The sequence below is a fragment of the Lissotriton helveticus genome, chromosome 4_1 (assembly GCF_964261635.1).
Source record: "Lissotriton helveticus chromosome 4_1, aLisHel1.1, whole genome shotgun sequence".
Classification (NCBI taxonomy): domain Eukaryota; kingdom Metazoa; phylum Chordata; class Amphibia; order Caudata; family Salamandridae; genus Lissotriton; species Lissotriton helveticus.
In genome coordinates this window covers 701,508,556-701,532,428 of record NC_136063.1, presented here as the reverse complement: position 1 = coordinate 701,532,428, position 23,873 = coordinate 701,508,556, and the positions used below count along the sequence as shown (strand labels likewise).

General features: G+C 43.9%; 1 protein-coding gene across 1 annotated transcript in view; it reads left to right on the top strand.

Moving 5' to 3' along the window:
* The window catches only part of MCM4 (minichromosome maintenance complex component 4), a 67,679-nt gene that overhangs the window by 26,996 nt on the left and 16,810 nt on the right, over nucleotides 1-23,873 (top strand). Inside the window, exons 9-11 of the mRNA XM_078687321.1 lie at nucleotides 22,097-22,317; nucleotides 22,732-22,852; nucleotides 23,551-23,810. Of these exons, the coding sequence (XP_078543447.1) occupies nucleotides 22,097-22,317; nucleotides 22,732-22,852; nucleotides 23,551-23,810 (602 nt within the window). The remainder of the gene's footprint in view (nucleotides 1-22,096; nucleotides 22,318-22,731; nucleotides 22,853-23,550; nucleotides 23,811-23,873) is intronic.

Here is a 23,873-nt window from a genome sequence, read left to right as displayed (position 1 = left end):
GTATGGGCATGAACGGGCATGGGAATGTGGTACATTTCAGATTTAAGGCTAGACTGTATCGTATTTCTAAATCTGTACTACTTAATAGGTTGTATGCAGATGTTGAGGTCTTGCTGCTTTGGGAAGCCAGAAAACATCCCACAATGTTTTCCCAGCTGTTACTTGGTCAATATAGACCCAGAGGTTGCTTGGCTGGTCTATATGGGTGTAATATTCGCATTGTAAAGGTCAGAGGTGTGCTGTTATCCAGTCTCTCCGGGATTAATTGTTAATTTTCAAGTGAGCTCTTCTCCTTGCAACCTCTCCCCATGATAGTTGTTTTGGTAGTAGTGCTGATCTGTTTGATCTTTCACTCACCGGAACCAGAATCCGTGCTATTTGGAATAGTCAGGGACACAGTTATCTGCAAAGTGCATTATCTTAGATGTTTCTTCAACTTATAGTCCTGTTCTTATATCCAGCTACCCAGGACGTGAGCTTTAGCGTATGCATCATTATGACTACAGATCTCACCTGCACCAAACTCCTGCATTGGTGTCCTCAGAAAAGTCCAGACCACCAGTGAAAATGTTCTGTGAACATGGGTCCATGAATCTGGGGCAAACAAAAGATCATCCTGCTTTTCCCAGCCTTCCGCATCAGTCCATTTGTGATTGCTATTCATTTTCTTACCCTTATTTAATATTGGGGTCGGCCAAAATGTTGAAACCTTTTCAGTCACTTTCTCATAGTTCAGGAACTATCTCTTTGCTTTTGTAGATGCAAAGGATTTAGGGTATACGCCTGATTGTCTATTAGCGGTGCCTGGATTTGTCCCAGTTCCATTTGATCATGTTTCTGTTATTTGAGACCATTTCAGTTGAATGATCATTTGCATCTTTATCCATAGCAATTAAGGTTGAGTAATTTATAACCTGAGTAGCCACTTTGGGCTCATGGTTGCACTCTCCTCCTGAAATCAACATGTATCATTTGCCATTCTGAATCCTCTAACTTGGTACTTAAACCTGCACTGTGCCAAGAGAGAGGACTGACCAAGGAGTACAAGTTTGTTCCATCTTCCGCTCTGCTACTTGGCAGCTATTGTGCTGTTTCATATCGGGATGTTGTAATTGCATTTATATACTGCTTACTACCTCTGACGAGGTGTCCAATCGCGTTTCGGCAAGTAGCACGCTACTCTGGAACCTAACGATGATTAATTGTGAATTAGTATAGGGAAATGTGAAATTAATTTGAGCGGTGGACATGTGAGTGCGTTAGTTGGATTGAAAAGGATAGTGGAGGGATAGAAGAAGGGTCTAGAAAGTGTTTATTTTGGGGTCATAACAGTGGGAGGAGTTTTGAGCTGAGTAAAGGAGAGATGGAGGGGGTACGAGTCTCGAAGTGGATTAGGGAGAAAGATAAGGTATCGGATGAGTCTTGAAAGGTTACATGAGGGAAGGGTTTAGAAAGGCATGGATGGGAGATCTGAATAGTAAGAGGTTTGAAATGATGCGAGGAGGGAAGAGTCTAGAAAGGGTTATTTTGGGGATCATAGGAGTAGAATGAGGTTTGGGATGAGTCCAAGAGTGGAGGTAGAGGATATGTTGGGAGAGGCGTATGGTGAGATATAGGATGGTGCAATGGAGATGCTGAATTAGGAGTAAAGTAATGTATCTACATGGAAGGTATATATGTATAAGGAAGGTAATGTATCTAGATTCAAGATGTATTTTATAAACTCAGACTTTCAAGTGGTGCTGTACCATAAGCTAATTTGTCTTTATAATTTTTTTCCTTTTAGTAATTCAATAGTGAAGCAATGTAGATATGATTTTTTAAAACTTATTTATGCAGTGACCTATATTCAAGTTAAACATAGAATAAGATCACCATACGTAATATGTACATTTGAGACCTAGCGAATACCTAAATATTTATAAGCATAATTATCATGGATTTTATACAAAGGAATACACATGATACATACATAATAATCCAAGTAAAAGCTTGCATACACAGGAATATGCTGTACACTTATGTTTGAGTATGGTTAGGTGGGGAAGAGCCAACTCTTGTAGTCTTATGAAGATAAGATAGTTATCAGCGAATCTATTGTTTGGGGGTAAAGAGTTCCATAGTCTGGCTGCTTGATCAGAGAAAAATGTGCCACCTGTGTTTTTTTTCTTTCTTCTTATATGCTGGGATTTTGAGGCGAGGTGCCGATCTAGAGTGGAGGTTCCTCTGAACGTATTTGGTAATTTTATTCCTGATGAAGAGCAGCCCTGTTCCATGCATCACTTTTTGGGTGATACAAAGTGGTGTTAAACTGACTCCCTTTAATTTCTTTGTCTTGCCAAGTAACTTTTAGTGCCGCTGGGAGCCATGGCCAAGTGGCTTCTGGCAAGGATTCATTTGATAAACCACAACTGTTTTGTGGAAGCCCTATTTCACCAATCTTGTATTCTCCTTTTGGTTACAGTCCGTTTTCTAGCTTCCTCCCTAATGACTGGGGGCATATAAGCACCGACTGATGTATGAATTGTGGTTTTAACTTTCATATTTACACTCATTATCCAAGTAATCGTATTGATTTATTTGCTTAGTGCAGTTCTAGTCGCTGCTTGGAATAAAAACAAGGGATCATATCTATACGGCACTCCAATTTTCTATGGGTTGATGGTGTTTGGTTGACTTGTTAACCTTAGAGGAGTAACTGTGTAAAATAGATTAAATAGGCCTAATAGGTCTATGAAATCACGAGTTGCTTATTTAGTCAAATAGATGCCTTTCACAGTGTTGAATGTGGCTGGAGAGACCTTTTTGGGGAAACTCCTGCTTTCTCCATAAAGGAGGCTGTATGGTGGGTCTATAATTGCCACACTAGGCATTGCCGTTTGTTCATGGGAAGATGGTACAACAAAGGGTGGCTATGCAGAGTACATATCACTATTTAGTACATTAGAAATATCTTAAGCAGCAGTCCGGGAGCTTTTGCAGCAGACCATTTTTTCTGCTCATTTACCATACTGTAGCCCTCTTTAACCCCTCTCTTTTTGGGGGGAGGGGGAAGCGGAGCTCCATTCGATTGTCTTTGTTTGCACATCATTATTGGATATCCCTTTATCCTTCTTTAACTGTGGAATATACATGAATCTGACATATTTCCTTAACATCGGGGTCCTGATCCAAAGCAGAGGTATCCTCTGAGTTTGCCATTTTGACCTTTGGATCGGCAAGTGTTTTTTTTTTTTCTTCTCGCGAGCAGATTGGGGTGTGGGGGTTCTTATGCGCGATATTAGCTACCCCAAATAGGACTTTTTGGCAGCTAATATTTCCAGTTGCAGGGCAGGTTAACCCAACCTTGCCTGCTGTTTATTGAATTTAATATAGCTTTTGTTTCTTTTTCACAGGAGTGTTTAGGATGGGTCTAATTCAAGGCCTTGTGATTGGGATGGGACCACTGTTACATCTACCATTTATTTATTTGAGGTTTTATAGAGCGTGAACGTGTCCCGTTGGAGTATCTGATCGCTTTACAGGGATAACATGTTACGTACAGGTTAGGCACAGGCAAAACACATAATGGGGATTAGGAAATTGACTACATTAGAACAAAAGCCAGAGTTGTATACAATCCGTACAGTACCATAATCAGCAGAGTGACATGTCCGCAATAAAAAAGAAAAAAAACAGCACTTGTATAAAAGGGGAGATATGATGGCAAAAGGCAGAACATTTGAAGGAGTGAGCAATTGGTACACGGAAAGGACCTAGCAGTACAGGAAAATATGCACAGAAACAAAAGCCATGACAAAAGGCGGTAAGCGCGACTTGAGTTATTTGCTCATTAGGAAGGTTTTGAGTTCCAGATTCTCGGTGCAGCCCCAGAGAACGCTTGGTTATATGTTTTTTCCTTGCGGAAGCGGAGTGACTGGAGCACATAGTCTCTGGCAGGCCGAGAGTTTCTGAATCCCCCTGATACCACGATTTTCTGGGCGAGATATGCCGGGGAGTTCGTGTATAAGGCTTTGTGTGTGATACAGGCCAGCTTGAGCTGGATTCTGGCTTCAAGAAGAAGCCTGTTCAAGGCCTTCAAATGTGGTGAAATGTGGCCCATTTTTTTGGGGCCAGATAAGTGTAGCTGCTGCGTTGAGGCAAGCTTTTAGAGGGGCGTGGTTGTCTTTGGTAGGCCAGATAGGGTAGAGCAGCCGTATTAAGTTCTAGAGATAACAAACGCCTGAAATGCGTTCTTTAGGTCCAAAGTTTCAAGGAAGGGTTTTAGTTTTCTCAAATAGCTCAGGTGGAACCTGGCAGTTTTGGCCATAGAGTTGAAGTGTTCACGTATATTCAAGTTGGTGTCCAAGGTTATACCGAGATTTAGCAGAATCCACTATGGTCTGTGTGCAGTTAAGTGCTGTGATTGAGTTAGTCCATTCCAGGATGTCGTTGGAATTTTTAGGGGGGAAGATGAAAAGGAATTCAATTTTTTGAACATTCGGTTTGAACTGGTTGTTGGCGAGCAGTTGAACAGTCAGTTTCAGGGCGTCTTTCAGGTAGGTAATCTCCTTTAGAGAGGAGATTTTGATGTAGATCTGAATAGCATCGGCGTACATGTGGAACGAGATGTTGGCCGTGCGAAGTATTTCAGTTAAAGGGTTCAAGGTAGAGATTGAAGAGGGTAGGGGACAGAGTAGAGCCTTGGGGGGACACCTATTGATATCGGGGAAGGAGCAGGTAGGTTGCTGTTGACTAAGAATCTCTGGGTGCGGTTCTGGAGGCAGGAACCAAATCATTTGATTACTGTACCGCCTAGACCTATCATGTGTTCAAGACGTTTCTCGTGGTTGACTGTCGAAAGCCGAGGAAAGATCCAGTAGGATCAAGAGACTGGTTTTGCTGTGGTTAAGGGCTTGAAGAGCATCGTCTACAATGTGAAGAATAGTAGTTTCAGTGCCATGCCCAGGCCTGAACCCAGATTGGAATTTGTCAAGCAAATTGAATTTAACAATATGTTGCATTAGTTGTAGCTGCACGCTTTTCTCCAGCACTTGCGCAATTGGTCTGAAGCTGCCTGGAATTGTCTGATTCAGAGTGGTTTTTTTAGGATGGGGATGACTTGCCCGGTTTTCAGGGAGTCATGAAGAAGGGAAGCATTTATAATTGTAGCCCAAATGGGAACGATGAATAGGGAGGTTGCTGGCGGGGAGAGGGTCGTTGAAGTGGGTATTCGGTCTTAAGGAGGAAAGGATTTTCGAGATGGAATGGTAATCATATAGTTCGAAGTTCGACCAGTGAGCTTGATTTTTGGGTGCTGCCTGGGGGGGGGAGGGGGGAGAGAGAGGAGAGATTGGTTCTGGTAAGACTAGGAGGGAAGTTTGAGGTGGCATTTAGTTTGTTACTTAGAGAGTTAATGTTGATTGTAAAGAAGGAGAACTCGTCGCAGGTTATTAGGGATTTTGTAGTTTCTTTGGGTTCCTTAGCTAGTTTGTTTGAAGTTCGACTATTTCAAAGAGCTTGCGGGGTCTGTTCTCTGCGTTTTCCAGTTCTGATCTGAACTCTTTTTTGGGATATGAAGATGGTCTTGTAAGTATTTCTGGCCTGACGGAGAAGTTTAAGTTGGGAGGCTGAGGGTTGCTGTCTCCAGTTTCTTTCTGTAAGTCGGAGAGCTTTCCTTTCACTATTGAGGGGTCCGCTGAACCAGGGGTTTTCGTCTTTGATTTGGGACATTTTTATTTGAGCTTTAACTGGACCAAATCATCCATTATGTTGGACATAGTTGAGTTGTAGTGCTCTGTGAGGTCATTGACCTTGGATAGATTTGGGGGAGGGGGGGTTGTAGGTTGTTCTCGCAGCGAGCAGTCCGCTTCTCGAGGTCAAGGATCAAAGTTTGCCCGGCCTTATCATGCGGTAGTCTGGTATTAGGAAGGTGATGGCATGGTGGTCTGACCAGTCACATGGATCTATTGATCTACCTTGGCGATGATAAAATCCAATGTAGCGCCTTTCGAGTGGGTTGGAAGGGTGCAGACCTGAGTGAGGGGTCAGCGAGGAAGACTTTGACAGCTTTGACCTGGGAGTTAATGGGGTCATTCCAGTGCAGATTAAGGTCACTGAGGAAAATGTCTTTGTAGTGGGGGGAGACCTTCACAGTAATGATTTCCATGAGGAGATCTATGAATATAGTCTTCCCTGGGGGGTGGTAGAAGATGTGCAATTTGCATAACTGAGTAGTAGTGTTGCAAATGGAGAGAGCAAGATATTCGCAGGAGTCCGTGGGGTCTGCATGTAGTTGTGTGACAAGGTCTGATCGGTAGATGCATGCAATGCCTTCCCCTTTTTTTATTTGTCTATCAAGCCTAACAATGTTATAATTTGGCAGGACCAGTAAATCAAGGTAAGGAGATGGATATTCATTGAGCCAAGACTCTGTTAGCATAGCTACATCAGGTTTATGGCTTAGGATGAGAGCGGCTCAAGGGTTTTAAAGGTTTAAGCGCCGGCGTGACCCACGGTATTGTTCAGCACTTTGGGTTTGGTCCGAGTTTGTAATGTTGTGCTCAACAGTGTAGACATATGGTCTGAACCTGGAAGTTATTTCTCGAACAGATAGTGTAGATCCTCGTATTTTCTGTGAGGGCTGTATTGTTTGACCCAACCAATGTCTTGGTCCGTCAAGTTGTGCGAAGTATGCGGTGAGGGTTTGTTTTGTAAAGGAACATTCACAGCTGATTCTGCTGTTTTTAATAGCAGACTGTTCTCACCCTCTGTCTTTGCGCTTTCAGGTGCCACATCACTACAAGGCACAGTAGTTTACAAAATCAAGGTGTCTTTAGAGTAGTTACTTAAAGGAGGAGCTTGTCAATGGCTAAGAAACCGTGGAAATGCATTTATGCACTTGAAGTAGTAATCTACTTGCTGATGCACCTTCCAACACACCCTTGTATTCCCCTGGAGGTTCCTTATTATTTCTGGGAGGCGGGCCAGGGTCACAAGCAAGTCTTGGCCTCTTCTGCGCGGTCCCAATGAATAACCAATGAGGATGAGGGATCTGAACCTTCCTCAGTCTCCTTTCTTCAGATGTTTGTAAACAGCAGTTTCTTTGCTTTACATTCTCTTTTGAAATATACTCTTGTTTGTTTATCGAGGAAGTTTAGTTCCTTTGTATTACATTGCTGTAGCCACTGTACAGACATTTACGAATACAATAGCCTGCTAATTACTTTTGTGTCGATTATTTGACCCACCTGGTCCACCCACCCATTCAACTAAATCCAGTAAACCAAAATATAGGTCTTGTTCAGTATACAAAATGTGAACATACAATACGTGAGAGTGTGCATATGTCGGCATTTCCTGTAGCTTTCTCTTGCTCCTCTTATCCACTGGCCCCGTCATTTTTGAAGTTTGTTTACCTTTATAGTTCAGTCTCATGGGTGTTATCACTCACAATTCGTTTTGTTACCCAACTGCTGTCTTGCCATTGTCGTTTTATTTCCAAAGATTGCATATTTTAAACTAATCCAGAGTTTCTCTGTACTCCCAGGGTCACCTGTTTGCAATCCTGGATCCAAACCGTGTCTCTTTAATTAGTTTGTGTTTTCCTCGTGTTCAGTCGTCGCTGAGGTGCCCTCTCTTCCTTGCACAGACATTGTGGCTTCCTCCTAATCGGATGGGTCAGCAGCTAGACCCAGCACTCTTGCCCTCACTGATATAAAGGCTTGGTGTTCTCCCTGTTGCTGGAATTGCATCTGACAGAAACAAATCGGTCTGCTGAGCGTTCTCCCGTTTACCAACTCGTGCACTATTGGAATTAAGAATTTCCACATGAGGAGGGCTCAAAGTCCTTTATTAGTAGTACTACTTCCACAGTGAGTGTTACTGAGCTTTTCCATCCAGCCTCGGATGGTCATCAAGAAAATTGCTCGTTTCTTCTCTCTGGAAGCGCTCACACAGATTGTCATCTCCCTGGTTCTGTCTAGACTGGATTTCTCTAATAGTCTTTACCTTGGGCTCCAGGTCGGCGAGTTAAAACGCCTCCAGCTGATTCAGAATCAGGCAGCCAGACTCATTCTGAATCTACCTAGGAGGCAGTCTGTCAGATTGGGCCTAAAACAATTACATTGGCTGCCTGTTGAGCAACGGGTGGCTTTTAAGACTGGTTGTATTTTATTTAAGTCCTTACACCAATCTGGCCCCATATTCATCAGAGATCTGTTCAAAAAATATGACCCCTCCAGGAATCTTCGCTCTATGCATAAACATCTTTTGACTGTTCCTACTTACAAAAGGAAGCGTCTTGGAGGTTGTTGCTTTGACCATCTTGCGGCTGCCTTCTGGAACTCCCTTCCTTTCCACCTTAAAACGTGTGGAAACATTCTCAGTTTCAGACACTCCCTCAAAACCTGGCTCTTCTCCCAAGCGTTCTGATGAGCTCCTTTACGCTTCCTCTGACTGATGCGTTGTGTCCCTGTCTATAGCGCCATGAAGCCCCCGGGCGAACGAGCGCTCTACAAATACATTTCAATATCAATATCAATAATTTCTCTGTCATTTATCAAACTTCTCGATGCCCCCTTCATCTTTCTCTATTTAGTTTAGGATTTGTGAATGAGTTTTATATAGTCCATAGTAGTTAGTCTGTTTACCCTGATACTTGACCCTTTTCTCTAACTCTTCATGCTTCGGGTGCAGTTCTTCTATTAGTTTTTTTTCTTTCCCTTTAGAACTATTTCTGTGGTTCTCTTATAGATCTAGCACTCTCTGACCCATTTGATCCATCTTATTTCAGGCAGTTGAGAAGCTTTTACTCTCCTCTGCCACATCAGTGTCCCATTCTTTTGTGGTAAATAAATAAATAATACCTCTATTTTTGAATAAATAAATGAATAACAGATAGCTCAATAAATAAGAGTCAAGATTCGAGGTAGTAGGAGTTTTGCAGGTTTAATACAGCATAAGGACAGGAACAGGACAACCTGCACAGGAATAGGATGGCAAGCCCTGGCAGCGCTGCCGGGGTCAGGATCGGGGGCAAGACAAGCTAACTTTTAATAACAGTACATGAGCATATATACATAACGCAAACACATAGCATTACATTGCAATAGGCGTAGCAGTGGGTGGAGCAATAGGCATGACGCGTAGCAGTCGCGAAAGATAAGGGTGAAAAGAGGTGTAACAGGGCGTATACATAGACATGTGATGCAAACGTAACAGAATATGTCATGAATGGGGCGGAAACATGGAGGGGGCTACCTAAGGAGCCGGGACCTCTAACCTTAATGGTGCGCGCAAACTGGCAATGACGTGTTACTAGGAGAAGCTGGGGGCTATGAACTCTGTGCTAGGAGCAGAGACTGAAGTCTGGAGAGTCAGGGCGACATGTACCTAAACAGTATCTAGTATCTGATGTTTAGAGAACATGTTGATGGAATCCAAAAGTTATCGGGGTAAAGGCGAACAGACTCTAAGACTGGAGCATGCATTATTCTACATGTAGTGCGTGATGAAGAATATTAAATGACCATTAAATGCAGTATTTCTCTTACATGGAGACGTAGAGGCTAGACAATGACGGAAACTATTGATGCGATTCAGTAGCTTTAGGAATGCAGAGAAGGAGGGCTGTACTGATAACTCGAATCATAACATACTCTTGGCAGACTCAGAGGCAGAGCCAGGCTGAACCGGGCACTGCGAGGCAGGAAGTAAGTGAAGGGTCGAGGATACAGGTGGGGGCTGTATCGCTCCTCAGCGAGGCTTCAGGAGACAGGAGCTGAATCTGGTGTCCGGGCCCTTTTGAGGCCTAGAAACGGAGACTTTACAATGGAATAACGTGCACACTGAGAAACGTGGCAACGTAGCTTTACATAGGCCTGATATTCGTAGTATTCACGAGAACTGGAAACTGACATACTAAAGGTGGACACAACTATAATTGCGTCTTTAATCGAACATGGGGAATAACATATGCATATTAATCATGCACATATAACATATGATGGAGGACGCGTAGGGACACAGAACATGGCAAAATTTACTTTTCCACATTCCCTCCTTGTCACTACGTTTCCTTCAGGAAACATCAATATTCATGATACCATCTATTATTTCATACAGTATCATTTGCTCGTCTCGAATTTTCTTGGAACGGGTTTTAGAACGGGGCTTGGGACTAGGAATACAAGAGGTAGCACAGATGCCGCAAATCGCAGGGCCACATTGTATACAGAGGCAGCAGCTGAATATGATCGCTACTGCAATACCTAGAAAGGACAAGACTTTCCATCCCCAGGTGGAAACTATATTCCAGAACCAACCGGACCATGTCCAGGTGCCTGGATCTTGGTGTAACAGATGGGCAATTTTATGGAGTCTGGTTATAGCTGAATAAACAGACGGCGCGTTATTTGGAATGAAAATGCAGCAACTAGATCCGATGACTCTACAGGCCCCGCCCCTATCGGCCAATATGACGTCAAGGACGAGACGATTCTGGAGCACGACAATTCTCATAAAGGATTGTTCTTCGGTTAAATTACTTGGAGCAGAAGTAGTCTCAATTACTACTGCTTCGAGTGTTCTGGTTAATCTACGTATCAGTTTACTATTCACGACTGTACCCAAATAAGGGAAGACACCTTTATTGATATCTATATATTGTTCTAGAGCAGTTTCAGTATAATCGACAATCGGGAGGTTTCTCTTGTGTCTAGTATGTACTAGGTGGGAATTCCTATGGTAGTCGGGTGGGGCTAGAAAAACCGGTGGCAGTAGGAAGGCAATGTAACAGGTTCCCTCCCAATCGAGGGGCAGACGAACATATGCGGTCTGACCACAAATAAAATAAGAATGACGTGAAGCTTTGAAAATAGATTTCCCACTGTCACTATACTTGACAATAGTAGTACAATCACTATGTCCTATATGTACGGAACCATTATTTCGGACACATAATTCGCCTTTGACTGGTAGTACCGAAATTGCAGGTAAGTCTGGAGTAGTATCAGACTGAACATTCAGGACCATGAAATTCGAAGAATAATTACCTAAATTATACACTTCATTTTCTAGATCTAACCCGGTTCTATGGGGGAGACCTTGCTTGTCTGGAAAACATGTACTGTTAAGAAAAGACATATCTGTTGAGGATGACGTTAACGTGGACCATGCTCCACACGAACCATTATGTGAAAAAGGATAAGGAAAGAGTGGCAGAACTCCCTTCGGTGTCTGAAAAGGGGGGAGTCGACCACACACCCAACAATTAGTGGCATTGCTGGTCTGGTGTGAATAATGTAACATGCGGATAAAAGAATTATTTCGCATAGCGAGGCGGTAAGAGAGTTCATGAGGAGGCAGATCACTAAACGTGTGCTCTACTGTAACATTAGAAGACGTATTTACATGAGAAACTGGAAAATACAGGTAAAATGCATAACTGGTGCAGGAAATCATAATGCTGAGAAATAATATGAAACATAGAAAAACGATACATCGGATTGAGTTTTGACTGACTCTCTCACTATGGGGGTCTATTTTATACATGTCAGAAACAGTCTAACCGTTTCACCTAGGGGAGGACTTAGACAATCAAACTGGCTGACTTATTTTACTAGACCGGAGTTTCAACTTATACTCCTGCTGCGGAGTTTTCTCTAACAGGGAGGGTGCAGTATCATTGTTCTTTGCGGGACAGTCCTTAAGAATAGTACTTTGGCAGTCTTTAGAATCCTGGGAAATGTTCTTTGAGACTGGTTTCAGTCCATAAAACTTCTTTATATGCGAAAGATGCACCCAGCCTTTGCGTCCCTCCAACTTCACGGCTGTACGGGTGGCGAGGAGGACCTGTCGGGGCTCCTTCCAGCGAGGCTCCAGCGGACTTGAGCGGTCAAAATTTCGCACCAGGACCATGGATCCTGGAACGATTTCATGCGGTGCCACCTCGGTATTGTCTGGAAATGCGGCGGCAACCTGTGAACGACAAGAGTTGAGGGCAGACATCAAGGAAGCTAGGTAATCTGTCAGCATATTACTTGAAACATCGGTAATACTTCGGGGTCTGGGTGTACCCCACATGTTAGGGGGGCGGCCGAAAACGACCTCATACGGGGACAGACCTGATCTGGAATGTGCGACCATGCGCATATAGAACAAAGCGACTGGCAGAGCTACTAGCCAGTCCACACCTTTCTCTTTACATACTTTGGCGATGCGGATTTTCAGAGTCTGGTTATGTCTCTCTACGAGACCTGCTGCTTCAGGGTGGCGTACACAATGGAACTTCCACTGGTACCCTAACAAAAGGGAAACATGTTTCATTAACTCTGAGGAGAATGGCTGGCCGTTATCAGAATATACGACCCTAGGGAGTCCATAACGGGGGAAGAACTCACGAACCAACTGCTTGGCAGTGGTCGCGGCTGTGTAATCTGGGACTGGATATGCTTCTGTCCACCTGGACAAAGCGCATACAACTACAAGGACATACTTGAAACCTCGACATCGCTCCATCTGAATATAATCCATCTGGAGGACTTCAAAAGGGTGGTCAGGAGGTTGGAATCCACCTTGTTCCACCGGGACACTTTTACCTGGATTAAACTGGCAACATATCATACAGGTACGGACTTTCTGCTTGGCTGCAGCTCGTAAATGCTTGTTGAACCAAATGTTCTGGATACTGTCTAACATAGCTTTTTCCCCTAAATGTGCTGGACTATGTGCGGTATTAATAATGACTTGAACCATAGAGTCGGGGAGAAACCATGTGGCTCTACCTTTCGTCACCCATCCTTGATCTGTCTGGACCCCTCCTTGTTCGGACCATTTCTTGATTTCTTCGGGAGTAGCATGTAACTGGATATCTATGACATCTTGAGTAGGGTCCTTAACTGTCATACATGTAGTCGGATCTGGAGTGTGTGTCATGTTAGCTGGAATGTCTGAAGTCTGAGCTGTAAGCTTGGCTGTGCGATCTGCTAGATCATTACCCTGGGAAATAATGTCAGTAACTTTCGTATGTGCTTTGCATTTCATGATAGCAATGGATGTCGGTAAATGTATTGCATCTAACAGAGCTTGAATAAGGAGACCATGCTGAATCTTGGTTCCATGAGAAGTCATGAAACCTCTCTCCTGCCAGAGCACTCCAAAGTCGTGTACGACTCCAAATGCGTAGCGTGAATCTGTGTAAACATTAACTTTCCGGTTCTTAGCGTGTATGCAGGCTTGTGTCAGAGCAACTAGCTCTGCTGCTTGAGCGGACAGGGTGTCAATACGGTGTGTCTCAATAACTTCAGTGTCAGTAGTCACTGCATACGCGGCGACTAGTTCTCCTGTACTAGTTCTCATACATGAACCATCCACATAAAGTGTCAGGTCGGGATCTGGTAATGGAATATCTGTCAGATCTTGTCTTGGCTTTGTCATGATGTTAACTACTTCCACACAATCGTGTGTGGCAGGATTTGGATTAGCTAACGGTAACAGGGTAGCAGGATTGAGAACGTTGCAGCGTCTGATTTCTATGTGTGGCTGAAACAGTGTCAATTCATAACCTGTTAAACGTGCAATTGTCAAGTGCTGGGTCTGTGTTCGATTTAAAAGAACTTCCACGGAGTGTGGGACTTGTACTGTCAGGGAGTGTCCTAATACTATGGAATCACTTTGTCTGATAGCAAGTGCTGTGGCTGCAACTGACTTGAGGCACGCAGGCAGAGCCTGGGCTACAGGATCTAATGTGCTCGAAAAATAAGCACAGGGCTTGTATTGTCCTGCTTGATCTTGTGTGAGGACAGATAATGCTGTACCTTCGCGTTCTGTGACGAAAAGTGTAAAAGGCTTACTGTAGTTTGGTGTAGCTAGAACTGGAGCTTGGCATAAAGCTTTCTTTAACTCATTGAAGCTGAGTGTATGTTCAGATGTCCAAGGGAGGACAGTCGATACGGCTGCCTCCTGTGTCGTTAACTGTATCAGTGGCTTGGCTAGAAATGCATACTGCGGAATCCATTGTCTGCAATAAGAAGTAAGGCCGATAAAAGCACGTACCTCCTTCTGGGTCTTGGGCTGAGGAAGACTCGCTATTAACTGGATTCGGTCTGGTGTCAACTGCCTACCCCTCTTGGACAGTAAGTGTCCCAAGTAGACCACTTGCTGGACACAGAATTGAAGCTTCGAAGGGGACACCTTGTGCCCCATCTCGGCTAGGAAATACAGAACCGTCAGTGACGCTCGCTCGCAGTCACGTTCAGAACGGGCTGTGATCAATAGATCATCGACATACTGGAGCAGGGCAGTGTCAGTTGGCATGTGAACATTATCAAGTTGTCTCTTAAGTGCTTGACTGTAAATACTAGGGCTTTCTGTGAAACCTTGAGGAGCTCGTGTGAACATATAGCTCCTTCCATTTAAACAGAATCCGAAAAGAAACTGGCTGTCTGGATGAATGGGGACACTGAAAAATGCGTTCTTGAGGTCTATGACAGTGAAAAATGAGGCTTCGGAATCAATGGCTGTCAACAGGGAAGAAATATCTGGGACCACTGGGTACTGGGGAATAATACATTTATTAAGTTCTCGTAGGTCAATCACTAATCGATATACTGGGAGTGCATTTGGATCAGTACGTTTCATGACAGGAATGATCGGAGAATTGCATACATTGGAGTCAGTTTCTACAACCACTCCTTGAGCGATGAGCTCGTCAATAATTTTGGATAAGGCTGCTACAGCCTCAGGTGGCAATCTGTACTGTCTGATTCGTGGCAGGACTACACCTGGCTTGAGAGTCACACGATGGGGTGTGATTTGCATATAACCAACATCAGTTGGACCTTGCGCCCATAGATGCTGCGGAACATTGGACAATCTGGGATCAAAATCTCGTAATACATAGTGACCCTTGAAGTCACGTAGGAACAGACGTATTCCCTCTGGGGAACAGCATATAACTGCACCTAATTCTTTCAGTGTTTTAATGCCTAATAGATTTTCTGGACATGACTTAGTAAGTAACAGATCAGTAGTGCGGGACAATGGACCTACTTCTAGAGTAACTGGCTTTGATATTTCATTTACAATGGGTTTTCCTGAAAATCCAAGGGAAACATTTCTTGAGCCTGAGAGCGGAGCCCCTGGAACTTCGGCGTGGCTAATTGTGGTCCTACTTGCCCCTGTATCAATCAAAAACTTTCTGTCTTTCCCTAATACTTGACTGTGAACATAGGGACCTTCTTGATCTACAGGTATCTCGATGAGAGGCAAGCCTACCTCCCTCTCTAGGCTGTTTCATGAATATGGCTGATACTCTGGATACTCAGACTGTGCATACTGGTACATCTGCTGTGTAACATGTTGTGTTGCAGCGATGGGCTGCGGTGCTGTAACTGTCTGTGGTGCATTCTGTGGCTGAGGAGTCTGTGAAACTTGTTCTTGTCTAGGTGGACGTGGTCTTTCTTTAGTCTTACCAGTAGCTATGTTGTGTTTCAGAACTGCACACTCGTTTATAAAATGACCTGGCTGTTTACAATAATTGCATGTCCCTTTAACGGGAACTGCAGGATGACTGGCTTGATTCGGACCCCTCTTCTGACTGTCTTGAGGAACAGATTGTGCAACTAGTACTTTCATTTTCGTGTCTTTCATACGTTTCCTTTCATGTTCTTGCTCTTCTCTGATTCTATTCTGGTGATATTGGAGCATCTGTAACATCTGGGACGGGGTATTAGCTTGCCAGGTACTTTCGACTTTCAAAACTCGATTTTTAATTGGTGGACTTGAATTCTCGACTAATTTAGTAACAAAAAGGTGAGGGTATGACTCACTACTTGTCTTGAGGCCACTGTTGATGCTAAAACATTTCTCAAATCTAGAATAAAAATCACTAATGTCTTCGTCTTGTTTCTGTTTACAGGCTGAGATTGCATCCCAGTCTTCCTTTTTCGTTGTTAACAATCTGGGTAAAACTTGAATCAATAATTCAGGTAATTCTTTACATTTCGCTCCAAGACCGGTACCTGGTACTCGTGCCTTATCTTCAGCTTCTAGAACTGCCCAATCGATCTTTTTCTCTCCCACCTCCCATTCTTTTTCCTTGAGCTTTTCATACACCCCTGCGGGCAGCAGAACCTTTAACATTTTAATTATATCTGGATACGTGTATTCTCCCATACGGAGTATGTCTTTTAATTCTCGATGGAACCCTGCTGGATCTTTATCGTGACAGGGAATTAATTTTTTCATCTCTAAGAGTTCCATCTTTGTGATCGGGGTGTAAACAAACACTCGTTCTAGTTCGCCACCCGTTCCTCTAACTGGGTGGACTTCTCGTAACGGATTCTGTCTCTCCATGTAAAATGGTTTACTTTCTGGGGGTGAGACATGAACAAAATGCGGGTTCAAAAACGTTCTATATTTGTGACGCTGTTCTAGAATGACACTAATTAAATCGGTACCTAGACCTTTCCATCTATACTGGAGTAACTCGTTCAGGATATCATGTAACGGGCCTGGATCAGAGTACTGACCCTCATACAATGTAATGAGGTGCTGGATCATATACATACCCACCAGTCGCTGCTCGGCTGGGGGCAGTTTCAGAAACATTTGTGCCACTATTTCGTCTGGAAAAGTGGTAGAATCAGTAATCCATCGGACTGCTGATCGGGCTAGTTCTTGTTCATGCATAGTACTTAACTCACTGTAACCGATTCGTGATTTCAGAATGTGATCGGTAGCTTGAAACACTTGTTCTAGAGAACCTTGTTCTGGTGCTGGATGATGGAAAGTTGACTTGTGTTCTAGGCGTAAATGGCGATCTGGAAATCTAGATTTTCCTACATACGCTATTCTGGCGGGATTCTCGTCGTCTACCTCTTCAGTATCAGAGTTACTTTCTTTCTCGCTTACTTGTGCTGCTTTACGCTGTTCGTGTAACTTTATTATTTCTTTACGGATTTTCTTGTACATACTTTCCATAGCACTGATGGTCTTGTGCTTACCCTCGGCTATATTATCACTCCACTTTGTCAGGGTTCTCATTTCGGCTTGATCTTTGGACGGGTAATCTTGTTCTCGTATTAAACAATTAATCAAAAACTTTAGTATCATGAGCTGGATCTCGGCTTTCCTTTGAGACATGACTTCGCCAATGCTTTCTGGATCATCCCCTGTACGGATGAAACGATATATTCTGTCTAGATCTTCTTTCATATTCGGTAGGGTGACTAGATACTCGGCCACCTTTCTTACGCGTAATGAATATAAAACCATATTATCCTCGCCTGGGACTGGATCATAGCCGCATTCATTAAGGGCTTTTCTTATTTCTGCTACAGACTGATATCTGGGCGTACGCTGTGACGCCTGAGCATGTAATTCGACTAACGTTAAACGCTTGTGTGGCGGCGGGGTCTGAGGAGGACCTCCTCCTGCGGCCCCTAAACTAGAATCGTCAACTGATACTCTTCGTACTAGGGTGGCGGGAAATTGAAATGCGGACTGAACTTGTGTGGCGGGCTGGACCTGGGGGACCGTAGCAGGTACTGCAAGGGGTACCCCGGTGTCTGGAGAAACGGGGAGTGCCTGATTTACAGGGACTGGCGGAGCGCGAACAGGATTTGCATATTCTGGGACTGTGTCGTCCAAATAGGACGAAATGAAAATATCAGCTGCGGTCGGTTTGTGACGTAGCTTGGTCGGAACTAATGGTGGCGGAAAGTTACTGGATGCCTCCGGGGTCGCTTTTGGCAGGCCCTCGGCAAGAAGAGGATACATACCCTTAATAAGAGCATGCCTCTGTCTGTCTAACTGTTCGGTTTTAACTCGTTCACCAATCTCGATTAATTCCCTTTCTTGGGCTCGTTCCAAGGATTCTCTACTTAATTCTGACTTTCTGATTTCTTTTTCGGTTCTTTTATGAGATTCTTTGCGCCATAACTCGATGGCATCTTTCTGTGACTGTCTGGCTTTCTTTTTCCATAATGCTTCTTCTACTCTCATGATGCACTCGGCATCCCATGTGCCTGACACAGGCCATCTATACTTTTCCTCTAACTGTTTGGTATACTCGACCCATAAATCTAGATATAATATGGCACTTATGCCATGCTTCTTATACATAAAATGACCTGGACTGTCCCTAGGCGGGACTGGAACTGCTGCTTCCAGCAGACCCTTTGTAGTTTTTAACTGACGTAACTTAGAAAACAAGGGCATGACTGAACTGTAACAGAGACACAATACGTAATTACACAATAAACACGATAATTACTTCACACTCATACCACAACATCAAAATACATGAAGAACATTTAGAAATAACAGTTCGAACAGAATACTACCTGGAATACGGAACACAGAATACATGAATTTTCTCGAACAGAACTGACTAGAACAGAAACTAGATGCACTGCTGAAACAGTACGAAACTTACCGGTCTCATAAAGAGACACGTCAGGACCCGCATCCACCGGAGTGGACACTTCGTTTTGTGGGCTTGTGTACCACCAACCCATGGACCAGAGTCAATTAAATTGACCCTGTCTAGATACTACCCCAGTAATGGTACTCACCGGGCAGTAAGAACGGAAGGCCTCAGACTGGACGGGACTGCTTGGACGCCGGACGGACGAACTTCGGACTTCTGTTACGGGTGGGCCTCCGGATACCTCGGACCTTGGACTCTCGGCTTGGGCTCTGGTCGGGACTCGCCGCGTTCCTCCACCGTCTCGTCTGGATGCTGGACCGCCTCCTCCGTCTCCTCCGTGGGCCTGAGGGATACTTGAAGCAGAAATATCTGCCGGTGCGCAGAAGAGTTCCGTCACGACTGCAGAGGGTCAGGGGGTCGGCGTGGATTCACCGACACGTGGGGAAAGGGCAAGTCCCTATTCGGGCGCCATTATGTGGTAAATAAATAAATAATACCTCTATTTTTGAATAAATAAATGAATAACAGATAGCTCAATAAATAAGAGTCAAGATTCGAGGTAGTAGGAGTTTTGCAGGTTTAATACAGCATAAGGACAGGAACAGGACAACCTGCACAGGAATAGGATGGCAAGCCCTGGCAGCGCTGCCGGGGTCAGGATCGGGGGCAAGACAAGCTAACTTTTAATAACAGTACATGAGCATATATACATAACGCAAACACATAGCATTACATTGCAATAGGCGTAGCAGTGGGTGGAGCAATAGGCATGACGCGTAGCAGTCGCGAAAGATAAGGGTGAAAAGAGGTGTAACAGGGCGTATACATAGACATGTGATGCAAACGTAACAGAATATGTCATGAATGGGGCGGAAACATGGAGGGGGCTACCTAAGGAGCCGGGACCTCTAACCTTAATGGTGCGCGCAAACTGGCAATGACGTGTTACTAGGAGAAGCTGGGGGCTATGAACTCTGTGCTAGGAGCAGAGACTGAAGTCTGGAGAGTCAGGGCGACATGTACCTAAACAGTATCTAGTATCTGATGTTTAGAGAACATGTTGATGGAATCCAAAAGTTATCGGGGTAAAGGCGAACAGACTCTAAGACTGGAGCATGCATTATTCTACATGTAGTGCGTGATGAAGAATATTAAATGACCATTAAATGCAGTATTTCTCTTACATGGAGACGTAGAGGCTAGACAATGACGGAAACTATTGATGCGATTCAGTAGCTTTAGGAATGCAGAGAAGGAGGGCTGTACTGATAACTCGAATCATAACATACTCTTGGCAGACTCAGAGGCAGAGCCAGGCTGAACCGGGCACTGCGAGGCAGGAAGTAAGTGAAGGGTCGAGGATACAGGTGGGGGCTGTATCGCTCCTCAGCGAGGCTTCAGGAGACAGGAGCTGAATCTGGTGTCCGGGCCCTTTTGAGGCCTAGAAACGGAGACTTTACAATGGAATAACGTGCACACTGAGAAACGTGGCAACGTAGCTTTACATAGGCCTGATATTCGTAGTATTCACGAGAACTGGAAACTGACATACTAAAGGTGGACACAACTATAATTGCGTCTTTAATCGAACATGGGGAATAACATATGCATATTAATCATGCACATATAACATATGATGGAGGACGCGTAGGGACACAGAACATGGCAAAATTTACTTTTCCACACTTTATGCAAGTCTTGGTGAAACAGTGGAGGTCTTCTTTGTAGCACATGTATGAAATTATCCTAGGTTATTTACCATCACTGTTTTTAGTCCACTCACTCGTTCAGTCATTTAATGTTTGTGTTCGGGTGCTCCTCTCATTTTAGCTTTATACCCCATCTTTACTTCATTTTTTAGTCTCAACTATTAATATCTGCTGCCAGAGTTCCGTTTACCAAGCTTTCACTCCCTCTGGGTTGGTGGTTTCTCGCCAAGGTGACTTGGGTTTTTTAATAAAAATTTTGAAACTAGTAGTTTTATTGCGTTTTGTCCAGCTTTTCTCTAATTGTATGTGCGCATCAAGCATCAACCACGGTCTCTTCCATGTCAAGGTAATTTTTTTTTAAACTATTTTCTTTATATAGCATCTTAACTTCTCTATTTCTCCAACTGCTGGTTCCCCCCCACCCCCCAGCTTTTTATGCACAATGATTTTGTCACACCCTATAGAGGGAAACTGATCAATAATGGAGCACAAAATCCATGACTACGATTTAGCAGCCATGTTTTCATGAATGGTCAGCGGTGGTGCTTACTGTGTAAGTGTTGCTTTGACTTGAAGGTTCTTCCTTTTTGTTATGAAATTAATTTCTCTTAGTAGAGCAGGGTGCTAAAATCATACGGCTGATGCTGCTGTTTTAATTGATTCCATTGTGAGTTTAATGTATGAACCTGATCTGTGGTAAAGGCTTCAAAAACTGTGGATGGTTTATGCATAAATATGTGGGCTTTTTTTATTTTCCTTTTTTGAACCTTTGTTTGTTTATTACATTTCCAAGATAATAGAGGTCATATACGATTTGATAGACAGAAATTTGACTCAGACGCTCAATCCCTTTGAAGGGGTAGTCTCACATCAGCCCATGACCGTAGAAGCAAATGAGAGGAAAATTTAAGTACGAATAGTACAACTTAAGGGTCCTCATGTTCCCTCCACGTGCGAGGGTAAAATTAGCCATCATAAGAACCATTACATTTCCTATATGTGAGGTAGGAGGCAGAGGGGGTTAGGAAAGCCAGAGGACTGCAGTACAATCCCAGAAAAGGGAAGAATCACACCAAACTATACAAATATATGATGTAACATCTATACAGAGGGTCGCAACTCCTCGGCCACTGACTTCCAATAAGTCTTACCTGGACCTCCCAATCATTAATAGCTGATGGGCAGGGGTGTCAGTGGTCTCCGTGAGCATCCCAGGGGGCGTCCGGGCAGTATCCAGCATAGGTAGCTCTGTAGGACCCTCCTCTGACTATCTATTATCAGTCACCCTCTCACTCAGTTTCACGGCTGTGTCATTTTGTAATCCTCCTGCACCAGATCCCAAGGTTTCGCTCTGCGTTATTGGTAAAGACTTTTTGGAGCCTGCACTCCTCAGCTACTGTCCGTTCTAGAAGATCAGACACCCATCAAATCTGTCGGGGGCGTCTAGCTTATCCAGCGTATTACTTACTATACGCCTGCGGGCATGTACAAACCCCAGCTGGGCAGATTTGTACTGCAGGGCTTTTATATTTTCAGCATAAAATGTTAGTTGTGGTAGCAGTTTAAGGTATCTGTTTTTTTTGTTTACTCCTCAAGAACAGTCTGCTTTTTTCCAGTGTGTTAGTACATCAGAAACAAACTCCTCACATTTTTTTGACAGTAGATAAGCACATGCTACAGCTTTTTCTCAATGATTATACGAAAATGTTGTTGCCTCCAACTTGGAGTTTGTACATAGTGCTTTCCAGCTATATTGCCTACTCAAGTTCAAGTTTCCAGATGTCTTGCTTCTGTAAAGATGAAACTGTTACAATTTTGTAGTACCATTTGTTCTGTGTGAATGACCCCCCTCAAGCAATGATACAGGTTATTTCCAGACTGCTTTGGTGCTATGTGTTACTCTTAAAGGGCGGTTTTGGTTGGCAGATTACCAGTTCCATGCTCCTAGCCTCATACCTTTTTCCCCCCTCTGTAGACATTGATCAGCTCATCACAATCAGCGGCATGATCATCCGCACATCCCAGATTATTCCCGAGATGCAGGAGGCCTTCTTCAAGTGCCAAGTGTGCGCCTACAGTACCAGAGTGGAAATCGACCGTGGCCGCATTGCTGAGCCCTCCGTGTGTAAGCACTGTAACACCACACACAGCATGGCCCTGATCCACAACCGCTCCATGTTCTCTGACAAGCAGATGGTGAGTGGCACGCATGATCTGGATCTTCTATGCACTGAGAGCTAGATGAGTTGTTTTTCTGGGGGAGGGCGCGCACACTGGAAGACCTTTGACTGCAGATATTCTGGCTTGGATGCCTGCAATTATGGGATTGACCAGAAAGCGTTCCATGTAGTGCATTAGTCACCACGTCTTTGCGGAATATGGTGTTGGCTGAATGTCTGGGCTGGGACATATTGCCTGACTTATTTGCCAATGCAGTCTGAAATGCATGGATTTTGAGATGTAGGCGGAGTGGGAAGCCCATGACTACGTTGCTATTGGCTACTTTTGATGGACAAAGAAAACTGTAGAATTTGTTTTCTTGTAGATACATTTGGAGATTCTTATCCGCTGGCGGAACACCTCTAATGAAGCACTTGTTTATGTTCTCAGATTAAGCTTCAAGAATCCCCTGAAGACATGCCAGCTGGGCAGACTCCTCATACGGTTGTACTCTACGGGCACAATGACCTTGTGGACAAAGTGCAGCCCGGTGACCGAGTTAATGTTACAGGTAAGTTGTGTTTCTCTAACAGTGGCAAAGTATTTTAGGATTTCGGTTTTAACGTTTTGAATCTTCTGGTCGGCCTTGATTGGTTAGCTATTCAAAAGACTCCCGCAGTAGTCCAATGAACTTCGGGTCCTTATCGAAAGCTAAAATCTGCTTTTCCCTTAAATATAATCAGTTTGAAGTTGGAGGCTGAGATTTTTTTGGTACCATTTCATTTATTCAAAATTAGTTTTAGTCCTGCAGATGCTAATGACAAATAGCGTTTGTTCTGAAATTGGATGCCAGTCATTGGAATTTCTTTTTAACTTGGTACACATTGTAAAGATAGGGTGCCCTTTATAATCCATGGCCTTCTAGTAGATAGTTATAAGGAGTAATTGCATCTATAATGACTGGTTTAAAATCCTGAGAGTGGATCACAGGGTAAAAGCAAGACTAAGCAGATGCTTTGAGAAGACATAAGTGGGCCTACTGGGTGGTGTAATATCACTTGTATGCCTTCAATGTTCACATTGGTGTAGTTTGATTTAAGTCTTTGCTACTGCACTGAATGTTGGTTCCAAGGCATGATTGTGTTTTGATCTACATCTATGAAATACTTGTTTTGAAAGGCGTCCATAAGCTGCTGTTAGTGGGTGCATGTGTCATGCAGTTGAATCCCCATATATGGCAAAGGGCTCACCATACATTGTTCCCTGCAGGTATCTACCGTGCTGTTCCTATGCGAGTAAACCCAAGAGTGAGCAATGTCAAGTCAGTCTACAAGACCCATATTGATGTCATCCATTACCGCAAGACCGATGCGAAACGATTGCACGGCATAGATGAAGATTCTGAGCAGAAGATGTTCACAGAGGAGCGTGTAGAGGTGCTGAAGGAACTTGCCAGGAAGCCTGATATCTACGAGAGGCTGGCCTCCGCGCTTGCTCCAAGTATTTATGAACATGAAGATATCAAGAAGGTACGTTTAGGGAGCGGGCCTGTAAAAGCAAGCAAGCCATGGGAGCTGTGCATTTGCCATTGA